Raw genomic sequence first — 13,721 nt, 5'->3', positions numbered from 1 at the left:
AACCCCGCCCCCAGAGCCCCGCCCCCACCACATGTCTAAACCAATAAGGTTGTTTGTTCGAGACTCGTCTATTAAGACTAAAGGGAAAAGACATTCAGGAGGAAGAGGAGGAGGAGGAAGGTCATGTCCTGAGTCAGCAGGGGTCACCATGGAAACCTGTGAGGATGTTGACGCCAGCCAATCGTAAGCCTCTGTTTATACTTCCAATTGCTGAGTTTTAAAAATAATATTGATCATTTATAAATCTGTGTTACGACGTTGAGATTGATTTATGATTGATTTATGATTGATTAATCTGCTCACGGTTGAGCTTCCTGTAATCATTGATCAGACTCCGCCCCCTGCTGGACGTCAGCAGAAGTGAACCAATGAGGTTCTGGAGGAAGATGAAGACTCTGGCCTTCAGCGTCTGAGATGTGGAAGCCGTTGAGTTTTTATGATGCAGATAAAAAAACTTAAAGCTCGATCCGCTAGAAAAATCCTGGATCTATAAAACCTTAACGTCTGCAGTCGTCCTGGATTATTGTGGATTATAAATCACATATTCACATATTCACTTAAAGGTTGATTAAACACTAACTACCAGATTTACTCCGTCTCTACCCAACTCTGTTGTCACACATTTAGTTTCACATTCACAGAAGCAGCAAACTCCTAAATCGATCATTTTTGCCACACCATCGGCCGCCGCCACCGCCAGGGAACACACTACCTCAGCTCCAGTGAGACATCAGAGACAGCAGCAGCTGGCACCGAGCACAGAGAACAGGAAGGCGAAGAGACGACGGGGGGATGTGACGAGTGTGTCAAGAGGATTGTCAGGTCGCGCCCCCCCCCCTGATCTGCTCTCCACTGAGCTCCATTCATCTTGTCAGACAGCAATTTATAAGTCAAGTTAACCTCCCTCTGCAGACTTGGCTGTGATGTCCTGACTGGAGCAGAAACACTCTGCTGACGGTTCTGTAGTTCAATAATAGGATTACAGGCTCTCAGCGCCGCCGTGGAGGAACCTGCTTCCACCGCCACAGCTGGGTTCACTCTGACACGGCGCCAAGGCCGACAATAAGACGACATGAACTCTTCCAAGTTCCACATATTTTCCCAATTTCTACATTTATTAATAACTTTATATTTGTTCTGCTGGACTCTAGCGTAACAAATACATCATCATTATTAATATTATTATTGTTGATAATAATAATAATATTACTCCGTCTTAATTTTTTTCAAGGTATATTCTCCCTGTTCTTGTTCGTCTGAATGCTGCTACATGTGAATTTCCCAGTTTGGGATCATTAAAGTATATCTAATGTAATGTAATGTAATTTAATCTAACTTTTCTGACATTTTTTTTTCATTAAAAATAAATAAATATATGGTTAAAAAAACAAAAAAAATACACAAAAGACTATTTCAAATTTTTCGACTCCTAAATCTGATTTAATAATCTGACTGAGGGCAGTTGGTTTCCTATTTTTTGAATAAATGTGGCTGTCTTCTCAGATTTGGCCAGCAGGTGGCGACATCACGCCATTTTACATCTTTTTACGGCTTCACGCTCCGGCAGAACTTTGCGACGTTTGCCGTAAATGACGTCAAAATGTCGACGTAAGGCGGAAGCTGAGACTTAGCCTGCTGCTTAGAGGCTTGGTTTTATTTTGCTTTTTCTTTTCTTTCGCTCCTCTCGGTGACTTCAGGGTTTTTCTCGATGGGGATCCGAACATGAAACTCCGCGCTCAGAATGACAGGTGAGCTCAGAGCCGGAACTCACGCGCGTTTAAAGGTGTCTACTTCCGTAATGGGAAACATCTGTTAGCCGCTAATGCTAACGCTAGCTAGACGAGTCTGTTTACCGAAAATGAGTCGAGTGGAAACAACAAACGCCTATTTATACTAATTAGCTGATGACGTAGACGTATCGATCTTACCTGGCGGAGGCGTTCAGGTGAGTTCCGGTTCTGGGTTCCTACGTAAAGCCGTTAGCAGCTGATTAGCAGCTCAAGATGAACTAAACTCAGTTCAGCAGCAGGATTTAATGACGGAGGCCGAGAAAGTCTGAACGCGCTTTTATCATTTAAAACAATCAGGTTTTTATCGATTAATCGATTTTTTTTAACAGGTGACAACGGCACATAAAAAAAAACACAGTTATGATTAGAATTAAAATATATAAATATATGTTAATATATATGTAAAATATATTTTAAAAATATTTTTTTAAAACCACAGGATGTGCTAGAAACACATCTGTACTATTTCAATTTAATTAATATAAGTTGATTTAATCAATTCTGTCTTTTATTTTGAATGTGTGTATAGTTAAAATATATATAAAAATATATTTTAAAAAGCAGGATGTGCTAGAAACACATCTGTATTTTATTATAGTATTATAGTATTAATTTAAGTAATGTGGGGTTGATTTACTCAATGCGGTCTTTTATTTTGAAGGAGTGTTTCCAAACGGACACTGAAGCCCGGGGAGTTTCCTGCTGTGATGCATCCTGATGCGACTGAGCCGGACGTTCATGAAGGAAATGGTTTAACCCTGAATCTCCAACCGGAGCTTCTCACCCGGACGCCGGTTCCAGGCGCCGCCGCCGCCCCCACCCGCCCCCCAGGCAGCGAGGTGCGGATACCCATGAGCACCGGCGAGCCTAACGGAACCGCCTCATCCAGGAGATGTAGGATCGGTTCCCACGCCCACTCCCACTCCCACGGACACACCCGTCCGGCGGATCCGGATCACGACCCCCCCGAGGCGGACTCCGAACCCAGCACCTCCCTGTCGGAGCTGCGCTACGTGCTGCGCTGGCTCCAGAAGAGCCTTCCCTTCCTGGTGGTGCTGTGTGCGAAGCTGGTCAGCCAACACGCCCTCGGTGAGTAGGAGACACGCCCACCTCGCCGTTAACGCGCGAACGCAAACGTGAGTCAGTCCTCTGCCCCTCCCTCTCAGGCTTGGCGGTGGGCGTCGGCCTCTTCACGACGTTCCTGTACGTGAATAAAAACATCCAGACGCAGGTGTTCCTGCAGGTGAGTCGCCTTCGCTGTTGATTCCTGGGAGATCTGGTTGCTGGTTTGATTCCCGATGTGTGTCGCCCCCCCCCCCCCCCCAGCATCGCCACTCCAAGCTGCGCTGTCTGTGGTTGCTGCTCTTCCTGACGGCCTCCACCCTCCTGCTCTACTACACCTTCCTCACTGAGACACTTTACCGCTGGTAAGAGCGCCGTCACTCGCCCCCGCTAACAGCTAAACCCACCGCTAACCTCCACCCCCCCCCACCTTCCTCTCCCCCAGCCTCGTCTTCCTCAGCCCCACCATCGAGCCGCTGGGCTTCTGGGAGGTCCTGTGGGCCGTCGGCGTCACCAACTTCATCATCAAGTTCCTCTTCATGGGGGTCAAGTGCCTTATCCTGCTGCTGCCGGCGTCGCTGGTGACCTACCGCGCCCAGGTGAGGGGGGGGGGGGCTCTCATTCAGTCGCGCCTCCGATAGACACCTGACGTGTGGTCTTTCAGATGCGGGGGCTGATGCTGACGGAGGAGCTGGGGCAGCTCCACCAGGCCTTGGCGCCGGTTTCCCTGTGGTTCCGCTACCTGGTGACCTACCAGGAGGCCGACGGCACCCCCGGACTCACGCTGGGGGTGCTGCTGGCGCTGCTCTACCTCATTCTAAAGGTACCCACCAACCAATCAGCCAATGAGGAGACAGAATCGAAGTTTTGTTGTGATTAAGTCGAAGGTCTCTGTGCAGCTGTTGGGTTTGTTCGCTCAGTGGACGTCGTTCCTGAAAAGCGTCAGGATGTTCCTGAAAGGCGAGGTCAGTGCTGGGGGAGGACAAACGCTTTCACTCACCTGCTATCCAGCGTTGACGCGCTCTTCATCCTCCTCCTCTTCCTCCCCAGCACACGGGCGCGGCGGCGACCCGGACGCAGTGCAGCGAGGCCGGAGACGTCTGCCCCATCTGTCAGGGGGAGTACCGGAAGCCGCGGGCGCTGATCTGTCAGGTGAGGACGCAGCGTCACGTTTTAGCGGTTAGCCGTTAGCCGCCTGACGGGCTGGTTTTTTCTTTAACCGCCGCAGCACGTCTTCTGCGACCAGTGTGTGGCGCTGTGGTTCAACCGGGAGAAGAGCTGCCCTCTCTGCCCCACCCTGATCACAGAGAAGAGCCACAAGTGGAGGGACGGGGCCACGTCGTCACACCTGCAGATCTATTGACTGAGGGACGCGTTAGCTTGTATTTAATGTGATTTTTTTTTCCTTCCATGTCTCTGAGCCCCCCCCCCCCATAATGTAAACACTGATTCACACAACCTGCACCACCAGTAGACTGAAGAGTTAAAATAGACCAGTTGATTTCACACCCCCTTGTTGTGTTTGGATTTATCCATCTCTTCCCCCCACGACGCTACGAGGTAGAGCGTTAGCCGCTTCTTCTACTCGTTACTATGGTTACCGCCTTTAAAAAAACAGTATTTCCTAAAAAAGATTTTTCTTCGCTCACGTTTGAAAATGAAACGCGTCAAACTGGTGTCCAGTGTTCTCTGAAGCGGGTCGTCGTCCCCCCCAGCTCGAAAGGATTCCAATGAATGTTAGCGGGGTTTAGCAGGTTAGCCCGTTAGCTAACAAAGCCAATCAGTCTGGATTAGCTGATATTTTGTTTTTGGCTGCATGGCGACTTTTTTTTTCTTCCTCCACATCTGATGAAGATGTAACTAAATTTAAAAATTAAAAAAAAAAGTGTATTTTTCTACGCAGACGACAGCCGGAGTTTTCTTTGTAATAAACCAAAGACTGCAAGAAATGTATTTTATTATCAAGAATCATTTCACTGTTTTTACCACCTGAGATCCTGATCGGAATAAAGATCTATATTTGAACGTTTCAGACTTTTTTTCCCTAACAAACTTATTTAAACGTAGAATCAAAGATCACCTGTGACGCGTCACATGACTCATCTCTTTATTGTCACTTCATCACACACAATCTACGACTTAAAAAAAAAAAAAAACGCAACTTAAATACCGTTCATTCGTCGACACCACACACATTTAAAGACGAGTCGGAACTGAAGCAGCACCGGCCGACGCCAAACGTTTCAGTTCTTCGGCTCCGACAAACGAGACAGGAAGTGAACGTCGTCAAAGAATCCCAGCGATTTGGAAGTTAAAAAAAAAAAAGTTTTCCTGCCGACGAATGCATGGCGCCGGCAGAGGGGTGAACCCCACGCTTCAACATTTTCTCAAGAAAGCTCTACTGTACCTCATTCTGCTGCTTTATTCAAAATAATACTATATAATAAATACATAGTTTGCATAGTGTTGAACAATGCAGTGGAAACACAAATGGCACATAAAATAAATAGAACTACACAGACTGGAGTAAACAGTGGAGCGACTGGTTTTCACACCGGAATGGAAAAGGAATCCTCCATAGCGTCGAGCTAGCGTTAGCGTCGAGCTGGCGTTAGCGTCGAGCTAGAAACCGTTTGATTGGATGAAACAGTGATTTTGGTCGATTGGTGGGAGTGTGACGCGCAAACTGGAGTTCATGTTAGCGGTTAGTGTCGTGGAAGTCTGGGTTCGGTTTCAGGGGTAAAAGGGGGGGGTGGGGCGGGGGTGTTTGGAATGGCTTGACTCCAGAGGCTCATGTAGCAGCTTCACATCAGACGTCGCTCCGGTTGGTTTGGATCCGGAGATTTTCCGAGCGCTTTTTTTCTCTCTCAAAAATTTTTGGTGGGTGGGAACGAGGGGCAGGAGAACACACCCCCGGCTGAAGTCACATGGTTTTACATTCAACGTAAAGACACTTCAGTAACGCGTCTGGACCCCCCCCCCCTTTAACAGAAATCATTCCAGGACGAGTAACGCAGAGTCAGCATTTGGTATCGATTGAGGCGAAGAAGCGACGCTTCCAGCTGAGATTTCACGTCTACCTTCTGAAGCTGCTTTTCCCCAAACGCCAAAAGTCAAGCTCCGCCCACCGATAGAGGTCATGTGATTGATTTTCACACAAAAAAAAGCAAAACAAAAAGTTCATGGTGGGGGTCGTGGTCGGGCGATTCTCCCGCCGCGTTTGAGGCAGCTGGTAAACACTAGAAGTAACATTCTCCACATCCGGGGGTAAAAGAGCACCAGGAAATCATAGTAATGCCAGCTGAGTCTGACTCCGCCTCCGTCCGTCCATTGGTCGGTTGGCCGGCGCTGACTCGGCTCAAACCGCTTGATCAGCATCCGGACGAGTCCTGCGCCGCCGGAGGAGTCAAATCCCAAAAAAACCTACGAGTCTCTTCTGAAAGAGGACGAGGAGTAAAAAGAGTCCTGAGGGGCGGGGGGGCAGGGGTCCAAGGGTCATAGGTTCATCCGGAGGTGCTGGGGCCGCTTGGCGTTCAGGGGGTAGGCCTGCTTCTTGAAGGACCCCGCGTTGAAACCCGAGGGGCGCCTGATGGGGAGCGGCGCCGACGCCTCGCAGGAGAAGCCGCCGCTGCCGCTCGTGTCCATCTGCTCCGCCGTCGACACCTCCATGGGCGGATCCGGCGAGCCGCCGGGGGCCACCAGGGACGGGCAGGTGGGCAGCGAGAGGCCCCGGGACCAGCAGTCGCCGCCGACGAGTTTCACGGGGCTGCGGGAGAGAGAAGCACACCCGCGTTCAGAGGAACGGTTTCAAATCCCTTTCAGTCGGGTGGGTTTTATGTGTTTCAATCACAACGCTGGAAAATCCCACCGCGGGGAGGAGACCCTGAACGCCTCGGGACCCTCACCTCACAGGCGTCCTCGGGCTGCCTGGGAACTTCTGCGGCGAGCGGACCTTCGGCTCCAACGGGAACTTCTCTTTGATATTTTCCAGCACGGAGGGGGCCACATAGGTGAAGCCCTGAGGGGGGGGGCAGAACACCATGATCCCAGTCCGTCTTTCTTGAAAACGACCCGCGGCTCCTGGTGAGTAATGAAGCGCCGCGCGAAGCTTCCAGGAAAACAGCGGCGAGACCGAAACAGATGGGACACGTTAACGTGTTCTCGTGTGTGTGTGAGTGTGTGTGTGTGAGTGTGTGTGTGTGTGTGAGTGTGTGTGTGTTTGTGTGTGTGAGTGTGTTTGTGTGTGTGTGTGTGTGAGTGTGTGATCAAAGGAAATCAAAACATCGTGTCCGCCGCTCGTTTACGTGACGCCGCAGAAAAAGAAGCTTTAACATCTCATTAACACTCATTAGTAAACACACACTTCCTGCGGTTGCGTGTCCGTTGCGTGTGTGTCGCGTGTTCGTTGCGTGTTCCTTAACGCTTTTTATTTTTACCCAGAACCCACCAGGAAGACCTGATTGGCGCTCTCGCTGAGCGCCGAGTCGTCGGGGCTGTCCACCGGCGTCTGGCTGGTGAACTTGGAGTCGAACTGGCTGACGTCGTCGGCCGATTGCTGCAGACAGACGGGGTTCGGGTGGTTACCTAGCAACGGCCAATCACAGGTCATATTGTGTGTTTGGACTCACCAGGAACGGCTTGAACGGAGGCTCCACTTTACGAGCGAGGAGGTCGTCCCAGTTTGTGTGGCGGAAGAACAGATGAGCCTGGGGGGGGGGCAACAAACCAGGTTTTAGATTCCCCCCCTGTGCCTGAAGCTGGATTCTGATTGGACGTCCTTACCTGGACCTCGGCGGCGTCTCCCGGTCCGGCTCCGAGGCGCAGCGACGCGTTCCTCTTCAGCAGCTGAGGGGAAACGTTTGTTTTAGCTTCCTGTCGGCTTCAGACGGGGAGGAAACGGAACAGGAAGTGCTTCCTGCTCACCTTCTTCAGGAGGTCCCTGGCTTCCTGCGTGAGGTACGGGGGGAGGCTGAGTTTGCACTTCAGGATTTTATCGATGGTCTTCTTCCGGTTTTCTCCGGTGAATGGGGGCTGTGGGGGGGGGGGTCACGGACGTCAGAGACAAGCGCTGATGGAGCTAAACTACGCTGTGTTCTTTAGCGACGCCACTCACCGCTCCCGTTAGCATGTCGTACATGAGCGCCCCCAGACTCCACCAGTCCACCGCCCGGTTGTGTCCGCTCCTCATCAGGATCTCTGGAGCCCTGAGGAAGAGGAAGAGGATGAGCTATCATCAAATTAAGTGAATCAAAAACACCCCCCCGTGATACCTACATGTACTCTATGGTGCCACAGAAGGTGTGTGTGACCGTCCCGTCGTGGATGGACTCCTTGCAGAGACCGAAGTCGGTCAGTTTGACGTGTCCTGGAACAAAAAGAAGGAAGCACAAACGTGGGTCCACTTCCTGTCCTCCAGACGTGGCTCTGCAGACGCTCCAGGTTGTCCCGTTACCGTTGTTGTTCAGCATGATGTTCTCCGGCTTCAGGTCTCTGTAGATGATGCCCTTCTGGTGCAGGTGGCCCAACGCCATGGAGATCTCAGCCAGGTAGAAGCTGCCGGCGAGAAAAGCACAGAATCAGTTGGGCTGAGCGTCCCTGAACAGACGGGTTTTGATCCTGATCGTCCGGCCTCACCATGCTGTGTCCTCCATGAAGATGCCCTCCCTCTCCAGCTGCATGAACAGCTCCCCGCCTGCGGTCGACACACGGGTCAGTCACACGGCTTCAGAGCGTGTGTGTGTGTGTGACGCGTTTCACGCCTTACCGCTCAGGTACTCCAGGATCAGGTAGAGCTTCCCTCCCGTCTGGAAGGCGTAGATCAGATCCACGATGAACGGGTGCTTCACCTCCTCCAGGATGTTCCTCTCCGCTTTGGTGTGCGCCGTGTCCTTCGCGTTCCGTACGATCATCGCCTTTTGTTTCGTGAGAAACAGAGAAGCGAGGGCGTTACTCCGGGTGGGCCGCTCCGGTTCGGACCGGGTGCACCTCCATGTTCGACCACCAGGGGGCAGCGCGACAGGAAAACGATCAGAAAGCAGATCCACTCACCTTCTTCAAAACTTTCATGGCGAATATCTTCCCACAGGTGGCGCCAGAGACCTTCCGGACCTGGAACACCTGCAGAAATATGAAGTTTCACAAGCTTTCACCACCAGCCACATTTTTTGTGCTCCTTAAATATTGACTCAGACTGAATCTGACGTCAGCCAAAGCAAAGAAAGTACCGGTGGGAACTCAGCCGTGACTTTCGACCTGCAATCGGATCTTTTTTTCTTTCCCCTGGGGGGACGCCCGGTGACGTCATCGGCATCCGTGTGACGCGAACACAAACGATGAGCCAGTTTTTAAAAAGGACTGAATAGTTTGATAAAGGATTGATTGAGCTGAGGGGGAAACAAAGCTGACCTTTATTTATCTGATTCTCTGATTTTCACAATCATTCCTCCATTAATCCGACCATCGATCGTTTATCTGCTAATCCAGACGGGAGTGTGGAAACAGGATGACAATGCATTTCAGACACTGGCTTTTGTGTGCTTAGATTTTCCCCAAAACTGAAGAAAACGAGAATTTAATCATCGTCCAGAAAAACCACTTCAAGAAGGAATTAGTCAGACGTTGTGCTGCCTCAGCAAAAAGCCTTTCCAAAACAACGACTTGATTGTCGGGAACGCCAGAAACTTTCCAGCCCTCGACCGATTAGCCATACCAGAATAACACAATGTGCAGAAAATAAAACCCTCAGAAAGGGCAGATTTCTGTATTTAGATGGGATTATAATTGGACTCAGGCATTGTTGTTTTCTAGTGATGATTCTGTTTTTTAGATTCACAACAAACAATGAAATAGAAACGGCTGCTGATTAACAGCAACGGAAAATATCTAGATTTCTAGCAAATTCCAGCAGCCTGGTATGAAAACTCCACCGCCGCTGGAACCTCCAGACGAACAGCAGGACAACGTGGGATTTCCCACCGCTTAAAAACACTATTTTCAGGACATTCTTAACGCCCAGGAATAATATTTTTGAATTAATGCTTCATCAAAGATCTGTGTAACACGAGAGGGCGACATCCAGTGAGAACACCCAACGGCGCGGCGCGGCGTAGCTGCTAGCTGTCATTAACTCGCTGTTTAAGTTTCCATCCTGGACTAAGAATGAAAATATTCCAGCGTTTTAAATCCCCTCTTTCACAAAGAGGAAAAAGAAAAGTGAGGTTAAATCAAGAATGTCTGGGGCTCACCTTTCCGTAGCCACCTTTCCCCAAAACCTTCAGCAGCTCGAAGCATTCCGGCCTGATCTGCTCCGTTCCCTTGTTCACGCTGTTCTCCGAGATCTCAAACTTCTCACAGCCGTCCATGTTACTACGAAAAACGGGAAACGAGCGGATTACACTCAAATAATCCTGAAGATATCGTGTCAACTACCTCCAAATCACACAAGCTTTATTGCTGAAAGTTACAGGTGTTTGGGTCTTAACACAGATTAGGATTAATTCATTTAGATTAATGAACAGAAATATTTAATATTTTTAATGCCTAAATGGACTATTAATGGACTATTAAGATCACGTGAATAATAGCGTGGACAACAGAAATTTTGTGACACAAACAAACCTGAAGGGGCAATAAAGCACAAAACTATTAAAACTCTGTACAGCCAGTAAATAAAAAACTAAAACACATTTCAAACCTTTTAATTAAATCAAAGATCTACTTTGTAATCATTAACCTAATCAAGTGATCCTCATGAAGATGATTGGCTGTCACCTGATATCACCTTGGGGATAAGTGGGCGGGAACGACTGTAGTTAACCCCTCCCACAGAGAAAACCCCACCACCCCCCACTTACATGTAAGTCGACTTCCACAAATGCACAAATCAAATTCCTTGTGGTTATAAATTTACTTTTTGTTGGAAAATGATTCTAAAAGATTATTTTTATTTTAATTCCCACACAAACCTCCTCAGTCGATGTTTAAAATAAAATTTAAATGTCAGTTTTACTCACAATTCAAAGCCGCTGCACTGGTCCATGTATTCACCGAGCTGGGACTGGAAATAAGAGCAAGAGAAAATTATTTAAACACTTATTTTATTATTAAAGCTGTTTTAACATCGGATTTTTGCTGTTTTAAATTGTATTTTCCAGTAGAAACATGTAGCCTAATCTTAAATATTGGATACACTATTGTAAAAGCAGAAGAATTAAATACTTTATTTACGGTAATTACATTTAGTTTAGACATAAAATCACTTTATATGATTAAAAATAAGGTTAATTACACTGGTTTGAAGCTAACAGCTAACAATCAACCCGCAGATGCTAACGATGCTAACTGCTAGCGTAGAGTGAACGTGGGGGAAGCTAACATTGTAGTCCTCTTAGCGCCGGTTCCGTTAGCATCGTTAGCATCTCGGGCTCCTCTCGGTCGGTTTACCGTGGAGTTTGATCCTATTTCGTGAAATAATATTCCCAAAAACATTTATGAGACGATAAATGATGCGACATTCGTGTGATTTTAACACTTTATCTTCCGCATGAATGTTTTTGGAGGCGAATCCCGACAAACAAAATACTGCAATTCCATTATCGGACACGTATCTTACGTTACGCCATTCTTGACATGATTGATTGATTGCGTTAACCGAAAAGTCAGGTGACATGATGGGATTAGTGATTTGATCAACCGTTAGGTTACAGGTATCACTGTGTGCGTTGAAGATTGATCAGGTTGATTTAATCCGGTGGAACCGCCATCAATACCGACTGTTCACACAGTAAACAGCTAGCCCAGCATCACCAATAGAACCTAGAGGTACTTTACTAAGACGTTTGAACATATCAAACTCAACAGAAACGCGTTCAGGGCTGCTTTAGTGCTTGTTTACAGAATACGCGGGAAACAGCGAGTCAAGCATTGTCCGATAATGGGTGTCCGTTCACAGATGCTAGCAGGCGGGCCTCGACGCCGCCTGCTACCCGCTCACCGGCTAGCATCAACACGGGGAAACTCACCCCGTCGTCGAGCTCGTCGTCGGAGATATTCTCTGGTTGATCCAAATCGATGTCGAAAATTCCAGCCATGGCCGCGGCGCGTCCCTCGGTGTCCGGTTAGACAACACAGCTCCGCTCCCCCCGCGTTAAGGGAGCTCCATCTCTGCTACCGCCGGCGAGAGCAGACGGCATGCGATAATGTCGGGCTAACCAAAACAACACACGGACCGGCCGGTGGAGCGCCTCTAGCGGTGGACAGCAGAACTACATACAGTAGTACGGAACGACCAGCGGAGCGCCTCTACCGGCGGACAAGGGAACTACACATCCCGGACCGGCCGGTGGAGCGCCTCCAGCGGTCAGCAGTGGACCTACATATGCTCGGAGTCACCACGACGAAGAGCTGGAAACTTACCAGAACATGAAGTATGCATTCTTTCAATGATTAAAATCATGTTGAGTCATTTGATATAAATCTAGTGGAAGTTTATGTTTCAAACTGAAACTGATCTGATCAAAAATATTTCCCTAAAATGAAAGAGTACGATGTCAAAATGATTGTCAAACCTTCAAAGTATAAAAGTTTGACATGATCTTGTTCAAGAAGTCAGTTATTTTGGAAGAGAATGAAGACTGCAGGATTTATTTATTTTTTAGAATTGTGATTTAGGAATTGAAATTCTGAGAATCTGTCAGAATTCTAGGGTTCCAGAATTGTAAACATTTACTCTCAGAATTTTGAAACTATTCTCAGAAATCAAAACAGAGATTTTCAAAAAGTCTTCTTCTGGATTAGCCCCAAAAGATGTCATACTGGGATTTGAAAACAAGCTTCATTGTTTTGTAACGTTTTATATAAAATTTACAACTAATTGAAAAAATTACCGACAGTTTAATTATTTATTTATATTTTGCAAGATCATTAGCCGTAAAATTAGCATCAGTTGAGTAAAAATCTGCTTCTTTCACATCAAGGAGGTCAGTGAGGAAAAACCCATGTCTAAAGACATTATGCAAGAATGGCGGCTCATTGATGAGTTATTAGGCCCTTTGAATATAAAATAGTTCATATTTTTAGTACATATTTTCCTTTGACAGGTCGTGTCGTGGGTTCCCCCCACTCACAATTAAAACTTCTCTGCTCCTGTAATTCCCTCCAGCCTCCTCCTGAAGTTCCCTTTCTCCACCAGTAGGTGGCAGCAAGGAAAAAGGAATCCTGAGGGACACCTTCATTCATCCTGTCTTCTGCCTCAAATCTGAATGCATTTTACTGTAGAAAGTCACCCTTTATGCTTTACACTGTCAACCAGATCCATGTTTTATCCCTGGCAGTAATAATACGGGACATTAAATATCGACATACTTAGTGTTTGCGGTCCCTGCAGGGAGATGAAGGTGGAGACCTCCTCATCATCTTTCCAGAGTCTTTCCACATGTTAAAGTTTTTCTCTGTGACCTGAGTTTACTTTGCATTTGTTCTTTTCAGAACAAGGGCAAGAAAACAAAAACTAATATTATTAAATGACCGTTTCGTAATAGAACTTAAATTGAAAACACAATTTTGGCCAAACTTAGTGTCTCATTAGAGAAGAACACCAACCGTAACACTGTCAGGGTATCATATGGTTTTGTTTTAGTTCTCGATAAAACTTTTTAGAAATATTTCTTTAGAGGAAGCTGACATTTACAGACCCGGAGACGCTTTCTGATCAGATTCTGTTCACACATTTGCGGTGAAAACGCTGACGGCGGCAAAAAAAAGATCTAAAGAGTCGTGTGGAAGCAATAATTTCCCCTTTTTACGTTCCCGTCGTTTGTTCTTGTCTGATCTGACGTCAGTTTAAAACAGCTAACAGATAAAACAGTTCCA

At 47.6% G+C, this 13,721-nt stretch overlaps 2 protein-coding genes across 5 annotated transcripts; one reads left to right on the top strand and one right to left on the bottom strand.

Moving 5' to 3' along the window:
• The first annotated feature begins 1,602 nt into the window (after positions 1-1,602).
• On the top strand, positions 1,603-4,285 carry rnft1 (ring finger protein, transmembrane 1). Its single transcript, XM_068330689.1, has 9 exons — positions 1,603-1,748; positions 2,452-2,879; positions 2,957-3,033; positions 3,117-3,217; positions 3,298-3,451; positions 3,517-3,675; positions 3,752-3,817; positions 3,903-4,004; positions 4,081-4,285. The coding sequence occupies exons 1-9, from the start codon at positions 1,723-1,725 to the stop codon at positions 4,213-4,215; spliced, it is 1,248 nt and encodes a 415-aa protein (XP_068186790.1). The 5' UTR covers positions 1,603-1,722; the 3' UTR covers positions 4,216-4,285.
• Positions 4,286-5,256: 971 nt separating this feature from the next.
• Positions 5,257-12,481, bottom strand: LOC137605840 (ribosomal protein S6 kinase beta-1-like). 4 transcript variants are annotated; one of them, XM_068330685.1, is made up of 15 exons: positions 11,873-12,131; positions 10,865-10,908; positions 10,097-10,217; positions 8,901-8,969; positions 8,617-8,764; positions 8,487-8,544; positions 8,305-8,405; positions 8,127-8,217; positions 7,966-8,056; positions 7,776-7,883; positions 7,635-7,697; positions 7,481-7,558; positions 7,300-7,407; positions 6,758-6,870; positions 5,257-6,618 (listed from the first exon to the last, which is right to left on the bottom strand). In XM_068330685.1, the coding sequence occupies exons 1-15, from the start codon at positions 11,939-11,941 to the stop codon at positions 6,348-6,350; spliced, it is 1,533 nt and encodes a 510-aa protein (XP_068186786.1). In that variant the 5' UTR covers positions 11,942-12,131; the 3' UTR covers positions 5,257-6,347. The 4 variants fall into 4 exon arrangements, with proteins under 4 accessions (XP_068186786.1, XP_068186785.1, XP_068186788.1 ...); XM_068330684.1 differs by having other exon boundaries at positions 8,127-8,405; positions 11,873-12,476; XM_068330687.1 differs by lacking the exon at positions 7,300-7,407 and having other exon boundaries at positions 11,873-12,474.
• Positions 12,482-13,721: the final 1,240 nt, after the last annotated feature.

The sequence above is a fragment of the Antennarius striatus genome, chromosome 13 (genome assembly GCF_040054535.1).
Source record: "Antennarius striatus isolate MH-2024 chromosome 13, ASM4005453v1, whole genome shotgun sequence".
NCBI lineage: Eukaryota > Metazoa > Chordata > Actinopteri > Lophiiformes > Antennariidae > Antennarius > Antennarius striatus.
Note: the sequence above shows the minus strand (reverse complement) of the source record. Positions and strands in the feature narration are given on the sequence as shown.